The following is a 10,440-nucleotide window of genomic DNA, read 5'->3' on the forward strand; positions in this document are numbered from 1 at the left end:
TTTGTTTTATTGTCTCTTGTGCTCCCTGAGCTTGCTGGTTTTCTTGCAGACATTTCATGACCCAATTAGGTAACATCATCCGTGCAATGACCCCACAGTTCAATCTCGAGGTACAAATATTTCTTCTATCTACCTGATTTGATTTGATTATTTGATTTTATATTTTATTTTACTCTATTTCATTCTTTTTTTAATTTTTTTTATTTCAAGATTTTATTCTATAACTTATTTTATTCCATGCTATTCTAATTCATTTCATTTTTTAATTTATTTATTTCATTTTTAATATTTATTTTTATTGTATTTTTTATTTTATTTAATATTTTATTCCATTATTTTATTCTATTATTCTATTTCCTTCCATTCAATTTTTTCATTTATTTTTTATTTATTTCAGTTTTTATATTTCTTATTTTTTAATGTTTTTATTCTGTTATATTTTTTGTTTTATTTCATTTACTTTAATATTTTATTCTATGATTCATTTTATTCTATTTTATTCTAGTTCATTTCATTTCATTTTTCATTTTTTTATTTTACTTATTTTATTTTTTAATTTTTTAATTTAATTTTATTGTATTGTTATTTTTTTATTTATTTTATTTTATTATTTATTTCATTTCATTATTCTTTTTATTATATTTAATTTTATTTCATTTCATTATTTTTATTATATTATATTTTATTATTATTTCATTTCATTATTCTTTTTGTTGTATTTATTATTTCATTTCATTATTTTTATTATATTATATTTTATTATTATTTATTTCATTTCGTTATTCTTTTTATTTAGTCTTTTTTTTTAGCATTTTATTTTATTTATTTTAGAAGCTGCACTTAAATCCCAGTCTACGGTGCCTACGGTCTACGGTGCCCTTTGCGAAGTGAACACGACTTCGCTTCTCAGCTCCGACTCAGCCTCACCTGGGGACTCTGTCCCCGCCCCACCCCCGGCGCCCTTGGGCCCGGTCCGCATTCTGCCTCTGGAGCCGCCCCTCTTTGCTGTTTGCTTTGGCAAGCGGATCAGTTTTGGGGAAATGAACTCCTGGCTCTGCCTGACAGGGGAAAAAAATGCAGTTGTGAAGACAGTGCATGACAAAGCCACACGCCCTGTTGTTGTTGGAGGGGAGGTTGTGCAAGGCCACACACACACACACACACACACACACACCTGGCTCTCACAGGAGCCCGAATTATGCTGAGGGAAGGGAAGGCTTGGGCGTTGGTAGAAGGCGGCGTCCCTTTCTCTCTCCCTCTCCCTCTCTCTCGGGTCACTCGGTTCTCAAGAGAATCAGAAGGGAATCTGCTCTCATTCCTGGAGAGAAGTTCTCGGATTACGGATGAAGCCCCTCTTCTTATAGAACTGTGGTATTGGAAGGGACCTTCAAGGTCATTTAATCCAACCCCTGCTCAGTGCAGGAGCCACTAAAGTGTCTCTGATAGATGACTGTCCAGTCTGCGTAATGGTAGGTGGTAGGAATGAACTTTTGAGACAAGGACAAGGTCCTGCCTAGGCAACCATCAGATACAGAAGAACAGAGCTGGAAGGGGCCTTGGAGGTCATCTAGTCCAACCCCCTGCTCAAGCAGGGAACCTTATACTTTTCCAGACAAATGGCTGTCCAATCTTTTCTTAAAAACCTCCAGGGATGAAGCAGCCACAGCTTCTGGTGGCAAGCAGGTCCACTGGTTAATTGTTCTCATTGTTAGGAAGTTTCTCCTTAATTCCAGGTAGTTTCCTGTCTTCAGGTGATTTGCAAAATAGGTTGACCCCTCCCTCCTCTTTATGGCAGCCCTCCAAATATTGGAAGATTGCTATCATATCATTCCTAATCCTTCTTTTTTAGGTGACTGGAGACTAAAACATACGATGAATGGTTGCAGGCACTGGGCCTGGCTAGTTTAGGGAAGAGAGGAATCAGGGGAGGCAGGAGAGCAGTTTTCTAATATTTGAGGGGCTGCCCCAGAGAGGAGGAAGGGGTCAAGCTATTCTCCAAAGCCCCTGAAGGCCAGACAAGGAAGAATGGATGGAAACTGATCAAGGAGAGATTCAACCTGGAAATAAGGAGGAGTTTTCTGACAGCGAGAACAATCAACCTCCGGAACAGAAGTTGCCTTCAGAAATTGTGGGAGCTTCATCCCTGGAGACTTTCAAGAACAGGCTGGGCTGCCATTTGTCCAAAAGGATCTGCTTTGGTGGTGGTGGGGTTGGACAAGAAGATGACCTACATGGCCTTCCAACTCTGTTAATAAATGGTGCAGGGTTTTCTGCTTGGGCAGGTGGTTGGACTAGATGACCTACATGGTCCCTTCCAACTCTATTAATAAATGGTGCAGGGTTTCCTGCTTGGGCAGGGGGTTGGACTAGATGACCTACAAGGTCCCTTCCAATTCTGTAAATCTGTTTTCATTAAACTAGATATATTGGACTAGACATAAAAAGGGGGCAGCCTCAATTGCATATAATAGGAAGAGAAAGAAACTTAGAAAGGATCCACCCTTAATTATCAGACTGTAAAAAGCAACTGCGGGAGATTTGCCTTTTCAGAACTGCAAGATTTCTGTTATTGTAGCCATACAATAAGAGTAGATTTAGCTCCTCTGTTTCCTGTCTTGTCTAGCCTGGGAAGGCTGACCCAGCCTCTTTCATTTCAAAGGCACAAGTTTTAATTGTTTCTGTGACAATCCTCTATTTGAAGAGGACACAAAAGGGCCAACCCATTGCGGGGGTGGTGGGAAAATGACTCTTTAGTGAGAGGTCTGAATAAATGGGAAATCTCTTTTCTTCTCCCTTAAACATCTCCTTTGTGGAAACCTTTTAATTCAGTGCCCTTTGTCACTTCAACTCAGGGTCTTTAGGAAGTGAAGTTCAGCCGGTTGGCAAAGTTTCAGTCTTTCAATTTTATATTCCACGTTTATAAAACTGGGGGGAGGAAGAAAGAAAGGGAGGGAGGGAGGAGGGAGGGAGGAAGGAGGAAGAAGGAAGGAAGGAAGGAAGGAAGGAAGGAAGGAAGGAAGGAAGGAAGGAAGGAAGGAAGGAAGGGAGGGAGGGAGAAAGGAGAAAGAAAATAAGAGAGAGAGAGAAAGAAAAAGAAAGAAAGAAAGAAAGAGAGAGAGAGAGAAAGGAAAGAAAAAGAAAGGAAAAAGGAAAGGAAAGGAAGGAAGGAAAGAAGGAAAGAAGGAAAAAGAAAGAAAAGAAAGAGAAGAAAGAAAACAGAAAAGGGAAAAGGGAGAAAGAAAGAGGAAAGAAAGGAGAAAAGAAAGAAAATAGAAAAAGGAAAAGAGAGAGAGAGAAAAAGAAAGAATAGGAAAAGAAATGAAAGAAGGAAGGAAGGAAGGAAGGAAGAAAAGAAAGAAATAAAAGAGAGAGAGAAAGGAAAAGAAAAAGGGGAAAAGAGAAGGAAAGGAAGGAAAGAAGGAAGGAAGAAAAAAAGAAAGGAAGAAAGAGAGAAAAGAAAGAAAAAGGAAAAAGAGAGAGAAAGAATAGAAAAGGAAAGGAAGGAAGGAAAGGAAGAAAGGAAGGAAGGAAGGAAGGAAGGAAGAAAGAAAGAAAGAAAGAAAGAAAGAAAGAAAGAAAGAAAGAAAGAAAGAAAGAAAGAAAGAAAGAAAGAAAGAAAGAAGCAGGCAAGGAGAACCTACCTAACAGCTTCAAGGCAGAGAGCCCTGATGACCTGCCACCAACTAGCCTTTTTGCAAAACACCCTAAACATATTTTGAAAGTGACATAATTTAGAAGATGAAACAAATTCAGCTAGGCGGCTAATGGTATTTCTTTGTTTATTTACTTTGGATTCTACCTGTAGGGTTATTATTGCCTTCCTTGTTTTTCCTCTCTTTCCATTTCAGGAACTTTTTTTTTCCTTCCCCTGTCTAGTGATTTTGCCTCCTTGGTGAAGGAATTCCTCCTCCCAACGTGCTGTGCTATCGTTGTGATCTCCAGATTGGCCCAGGGGTTGTGAAGTTCCCGGTTTCTGGATCCAACCCTTTCTTGGCCAACTCCCTTTCTGACAGATGAAGTACTGGTGTTTCGGGATCATCTTTTCCTAAGGATAATAACAGATTAACAGAGTTGGAAGGGACCTTGTAGGTCATCTAGTCCAACCCAAGCCCCCTTAGAGAAAGGGCCCCAGACTTGCCATGGAGAATCCAGCGGGGGGGGTGCTCCTCAGCCCCAAAGGGTCTCCATCCATGCCCCCTTCCTCTTGGCTGCATAGTTGGGGGGCGGGGGCAACACCCACAAAGGAAGGACATTCATGCAACAAAGAAAAGCATTTCCACAGGTGCCACTTCGGGAGAAGCTGAAATACACCGTGAAGTCCCCCCCTCCCCGCCCCGAGGCCGGATCTAACTCGAGGGCAGGACAAGAGCAAGACTGAACAATTAAAAATAATAATAATAAATGACACAGTTTCCACAGTCGAATTGAACTCCTTTAAAATGCCTTGATAAGATGCAACCAGTTTTTGATCACCGTGATATTTAAAAAAAAGAGGCTGAGACTCTAGAAAGAGTGCGGAGAAGAGCAACCAGGATGGTTAGGGAACTGAAGGATAAAACATACAAAGAGTGGTGGTAGGAATTGGGTATTAGTTTAAAGAAAAGAAGAACTGGGGGTGGACATGATAGCAGTGGTCCAATATTTGGGGGGCTGCCACAAAGAGGAGGGGAGGGTCAACTTAATCTCCAAAGCACCAGAAACAATGGATGGAAACTCATCAAGGAGAGAAGCAACCTGGAATTAAGGAGAAACTTCCAAACAGTGAGGACAATCAACCAGTGGAACAGCTTGCCACCAGAGGTTTTGAAGAGACTGGACAGCCACCTATCTGAAATGGTCTAGGGTCTCCTGCTTGAGCAGGAGGTTGGACTAAATGACCTACAAGGTCCCTTCCAACTCTGTTATTTTCTTATTGCTCAATATTTTCCCTATGATTTTTCTCAGCTGGGACGGAAGCTTGGAACGTCCCAATCTGATTTATGTCCCTCTGACTACGTGCAGAGTGCCTTCTGCACTGAGCCCTAATATTGAACCGTTGGATTTCAACCCTGCGAAGTAGACCAGACTTGAAAATCCAAGAGTCGCGAAAACTCAAAACTAACAGGTAAGTCCTCGGATTTATGAACAATTGAGCCCAAAACATATGTTGCTCAGCGAGACACGTGTTGAGTTTTTCCCTCATTTTACGAATTTTCTTGCCATGGTTGCTAAGCGAATCCCTGCTGTTGCTAATTTAGTCAACCAGTCGTTAAGTGAATCAGGGCTTCTCCATTGATTTTGCTTCTCAGAAGGGCTCAAAAGGGGATTGCGTAACTCCAGGACATGGCAACCGTCATAAATCTGAGTCAGTTGCCAAGCGTCTGAATTTTGATCAGGGGACTATGGGGATACTACAACTGTTGTGTGAAAAACAGTCATAAGTCACTTCTCAGTGCTGGTGTAACTGTTATGCCCTGTTATGCCTATGTTGGACTCTGAGGGAGAGGAGGAACAGCCAACAGGGAGTAGAAGTTTGGCTCCGGAGGCTGTGGAGGAGCTGGGGAAGGGCAGAGGCCGGCTGGGCAGTCAGAGGAAGAACCAGGCCCATCCCCTCTCCATCCTAAGGCATGCAGGGAAGAGAGGATAAGGGAACAACTTGGCTTATGAGAGAGGAAGCGGCCATGATCCTCCTCATTGGTGGCAGCTGGGGAGAATAGTATATAAGAGAGATGGTTAAAACACAGCATTGCCAGAAGCAAAGAGTGTCTTATTTTGGGCTGAAGTTATCTTGGTTGGTGTCCTTCCAACAGACTGTGCCTTGTTATCTCCTTGAAGTTGGTGATTACTTATCCTGGTCCGTTATGGAAATTCCTTCAATGTAGTTTGTTTTAGTTTTTTTATTTCACCTCTATTTGCTCATTAAGTTTGGACTGTATTGCTTTCTTTTGAAGACTATTTTTGAGTACATTTTATCTCCAATGGAGAATTATTGAACAGTGAGGACAAGTTGGAGGCATTAAAGGACATTTATTAATGTTTTGGATTTTGTTACGTATGTGTTACACTCCAGGTCATCACAGTAACTTTGAATGGTCACTAAATGAACTGTTGCAGCATCCCCGTGCTCATGTGATCAAAATTCAAATGCTTGCCAACTGACTCATGTTTATGATGAGTTGAGTGTCCCAGGGTCACGTGATCCCCTTTTGTGATCTTCTGACCAGCAAAGTCAATGGGGAAGCCAGATTCGCTTAACGACCATGTCGCTAACGATTGACAATGATTCACTTAACAGCGGTGGCAAGACAAGTCATAAAACAGGGGCAAAGCTCACTTCACCAACATCTCCCTAAGCAACATAAATGTTGGACTCAATTGGGATTGTAAGTCAAGGACTACCTGCGCACAGAATGAGTAGAGGTAGGTCCTTTGGTTGAATTGTACCTTATGCTTATTTGCACCCTATGACTATCATTAAATATTCTACCTTATGATTCTCGACTCCTGACAAATGTCTCTTTTCTCTTATGTACACTGAGAGCATTTGCAGCAAGATAAATTCCTTGTGTGTCCAGTCACACTTAGCCAATAAAGAATACTATTCTATTCTGTTCTGTTCTGTTCTGTTCTGTTCTGTTCTATTCTATTAATTCTATTCTATTCTATTCTATTCTATTCTATTCTATTCTATTCTATTCTTATTCTATATTCTATTCTTATTCTATTCTATTCTATTCTATTCTATCCTTATTCTATTCTAATTTTATTCCTTCCAATATTTATTCTATTCTATTCCATTCCATTCTATTCCTTCCAATGTTTATTCTATTCTATTCTATTCTATTCTATTCTATTCTATTCTATTCTATTCTATTCTATTCTATTCTATTCTATTCCTTCCAATATTTATTCTATTCTATTCCTTCCCCCTATTCAGCAATATCCTTATATCCTTGTATCCTTACAATTTATATTGACTGTTTCCTAGTATGATTATTGTACCCTATGACTATCATTAAGTGTTTGTCCTTTATGATTCTTGACTCTTGGCAAATGTCTCTTTTCTTTTATGTACACTGAGAGCGTTTGCACCAAGACAAATTCCTCGTGTGTCCCATCACACTTGGCCAATAAAAGAATTCTGTTACTATTACTATTATTCTATCTATTGTGAAAAGCGAGTTTTGGTCTTTAACTGATTGCATGAATTTGGGCAACTGCGTGCAGTCAGGACCTGGGATTGCAAAATAAATTTGAATCATCTCGATTTCAAAACATTTCGTGAGCTTGAAACAAATCATTTGGAAGGAGGAAGAGTTTTACTTACTTCGCAACATAAATTTTGGGCTCAGTTTTAGTCACAAGTCAAGGGTTTTTAAGAGAAGATTGGACAGCCATTTGTCTGGAATGATCTAGGGTCTCCTGCCTGAGCAGGGGGTTGGACTAGACGACCTCCAAGGTCCCTTCTAGCTCTATTCCAATTGATTGGTTGAAATGATATACAGTCTCCTGCTTGAGCAAGGGGTTGGACTAGAAGACCTCCAAGGTCCCCTCCAACTCTGTTATTCTGTTCTGCTATTCTGACTACATGTTTAAATCCAAATGCAATATTGCTGTAAAGTAAAAGTCAAAAACTACAGCTTTGAGTAGTTTTAAATTCCCTCTCTTAAGAACAGATATCCAGGTGCCCCAAGAAGCCAAGGGAGAGCTAGTCCCCTCAGTAGTAAGCTAAAAAGTTAGGGAAAAGCACTCAAAATTCCTCTCAATACTGCAAAAAATGTGGCTCCTTCTAGGCCCTGGCATGCATTCTGTTTTTCCAAGTTTTTTTTTCCTTCTTCTTTGCCACCTTAAGGACTATCATCTTGATTCAAAACCGAGAGAGATTAAAAACCCAAGTTCTTGTGGCCTGCAGGTCCCACATATCTGCTGGTTTTTTAAGAAGTGTAATTACAGGGATATTCAAGTCATAATTACATTGAGGATAACCCACCAACACCTATCGAATTCGGTGAGTGCAGCCATTGGTACTTACCGCCACTTGATGGCTGGAACAGGAGAACATTTTCTTCATGGTGGCCTCCCTTCCTTTCTTCCTTTCCTGACCTGGAGGGGCGTGCACAGACGGACGGCTCTAGTCCATCTCTGGCAGGTGAGCCTCTCCCAGGTGAGCAGGAACCCAGGACTGGTCAGAGCGCATCTCCGGAGCTGCAGCCGGTTGGAGTTCCCGATCGGTGTGACTGGGAGGCGTGCTTGAGTTGCCTAAGGGCCTCAGCAGGGAGCTGCCCGGTCCTGCCAGGTGTGCCTCTTGCACACCTGTTTCCTTGCTCAGCCAGGCCCTGACATGCCCCAGACGTGCATCTCGGTTTAATCTCTCTCGTCGCCTGACTTGAAAAGCGAAACGTCTTCGAAGCCATCTCTCCAGCTCTTTCCTTCGGCTCTCTCTTCCCTCCTGTAACTAACCATCATCCAAGAGAAAAAGCCACAATTCGCAGCTACAGCTCCGTAAAATCCTCCATCCCTGATGCAGGCAGGGACCGGAAGAAGATTTGCAAATGTTTCCAGTACAAGAATTGACTCTCTGGCAGCTTCTTACCAAGCAAGCAAGCAAGCAAGCAAGCAAGCAAGCAAGCAAGCAAGCAAGCAGGATAGAGTTGGAAGGGACTTCAGAGGTCTTCTAGTCCAACCCGCTATATGATTCCAGACCGGTGGCTGTCCAGTCCTTTCTTAAAAACCTCCAGTGATGGAGCACCCACAACTTCTGCTGGCCAGCTGTTCCTCTGGCTGGGAATCTGTGCGGTCCTTCTCTGCACTTTTTCTAGGGTCTTGGTTTGCCTGGGAATTCTGAAAATGACAAATCTCTTTTTGTTGTACGGTTTGGCTCAGAATGCTTCAGGGATTTTTTTTAGCTTTGGTTGTCAGATTCAGGCTCGCTGAGAAAAATTAGGAAAGGTGAGAGAACAAGCTGGGATACCTGGATAAGAGGCTGCTCAAAGCAATTCTGGAGACGCCTCCCGATTCTTCAGCAAATCTGCTCCAGAAATCCCACCTCCCTCTGCCAGATGGTATGGGCCCCTAGGCATGCAACTCAGGATCTGTTAATCAGAATAGATCTGGAAGGATCCCTTGGAGGTCTTCTAGTCCAGCTCAAGCAAGAGACCCTATATCATTTCAGACAGGTGGTTGTCCAGTCTCTTTTTAAAAGCCTCCAAGTGATGGAGCACCCGCAACTTCTAGTGGCAAGCAGTTCCACTGGTTATTTGTCCTCACTGTTAAGAACTTTCTCCTTCATTCCAAGTTGTTTCTCTCCTTGCTTAGTTTCCATCTGTTGCTTCTTGTCCTGCCTTCTGTTGCTTTGGAGAATAGCTTGATCCCTTCTTCTTTGTGGCAGTCTCTCAACCATTGGAATGCTGCTTCTGTCTCCAATCTTTGCTTTCCATCTGGCTTTTTTAGATGTCTCTCACTGCTGTTGCTGCTTTACCTAAAACCACACACACACACACACACAACCATCCCAGTCCTCTTCCAAGTGTCCGATGCAGCTCTCCTGTTTCCCAGCCAGTGCTAAAGGGAAGGAGACCCTTTCTCTGAAACCGATACTCATTGTGCAAACTATTAACGATTTTTCTTCTGCATGCATCCTTATTGTGGCCTTTGACATTCTCATCCCTGACCGGAGGCGGTTTTCATGGAAGCCCTTCTTCGGCTTCTGACATTTCCTAAGGCCTCTGACATCATCTCACCTGAAGATCAAGAAGCTTGGTTTAGAAAGCAAGCTGGAAAATCAAAAGACAGTCTGAGCTCTCCAAACTGGAATGCATACGTGATGAGGACGGACTATCGGACAGGAAGATCTTTGCCGGAGGCAATGGTGCCACAGGGTTTTGGAATAACAGAACAGAATAACAGAGTTGGAAGGGACCTCGGAGATCTTCTAGTCCAGCCCCTGTCCAAGCAAAAGGCCCCATACCATTCTGGACAAATGGCTGCCCAGTCTCTTCTTAAAAACCTCCAGTGATGGACCCACAACTTCTGGTGGTTAATTGTTCTCACTGTTTCGCCCTAGTTCTAGGTTGCTTCTCTCCTTGACTAAAGGGAAGGGAAGGGAAGAGGAGAGGTGGGGAGGGAAGGGGAGGGAAGGAGGAAGAGGGAAGGGAAGGAAAGGAATAATAAAATAAAATAATAAAATAAAATAATTAAAGAAAATAAAATAAAAAGAAAAAAGAAAAGAAAAGAAAATAAGAAAAAAAATAATAAAAGAAAAAAGAAAAGAATAAAAGAAAAGAAATAATAAAAAAGAAAATATGTAAATTTAATTGCAGTATGTCTCAAAAGGAATCCCTTAAAAATTTGTCAGCCCTAAAAATGATCTAAAAATGCTAAACTATGGATCACTGCGCCATCTGTTGGTTGAACCAAGTCATAGAGGCTATAAGTCATAAATCTTTTTACTCAAGCCAATTC

General features: G+C 41.7%; 1 protein-coding gene across 1 annotated transcript in view; it reads right to left on the bottom strand.

The window, feature by feature from the left end:
* The window catches only part of ANKRD35 (ankyrin repeat domain 35), a 51,747-nt gene extending 43,532 nt beyond the window's left edge, over window positions 1-8,215 (bottom strand). Inside the window, exon 1 of the mRNA XM_026721797.2 lies at window positions 8,012-8,215. Coding sequence (XP_026577582.2) covers window positions 8,012-8,050 — 39 coding nt within the window. The 5' untranslated portion in view covers window positions 8,051-8,215. The remainder of the gene's footprint in view (window positions 1-8,011) is intronic.
* Window positions 8,216-10,440: the final 2,225 nt, after the last annotated feature.

The sequence above is a fragment of the Pseudonaja textilis genome, chromosome 16 (genome assembly GCF_049901715.1).
Source record: "Pseudonaja textilis isolate UNSWEBS1 chromosome 16, rPseTex1.2, whole genome shotgun sequence".
Classification (NCBI taxonomy): domain Eukaryota; kingdom Metazoa; phylum Chordata; class Lepidosauria; order Squamata; family Elapidae; genus Pseudonaja; species Pseudonaja textilis.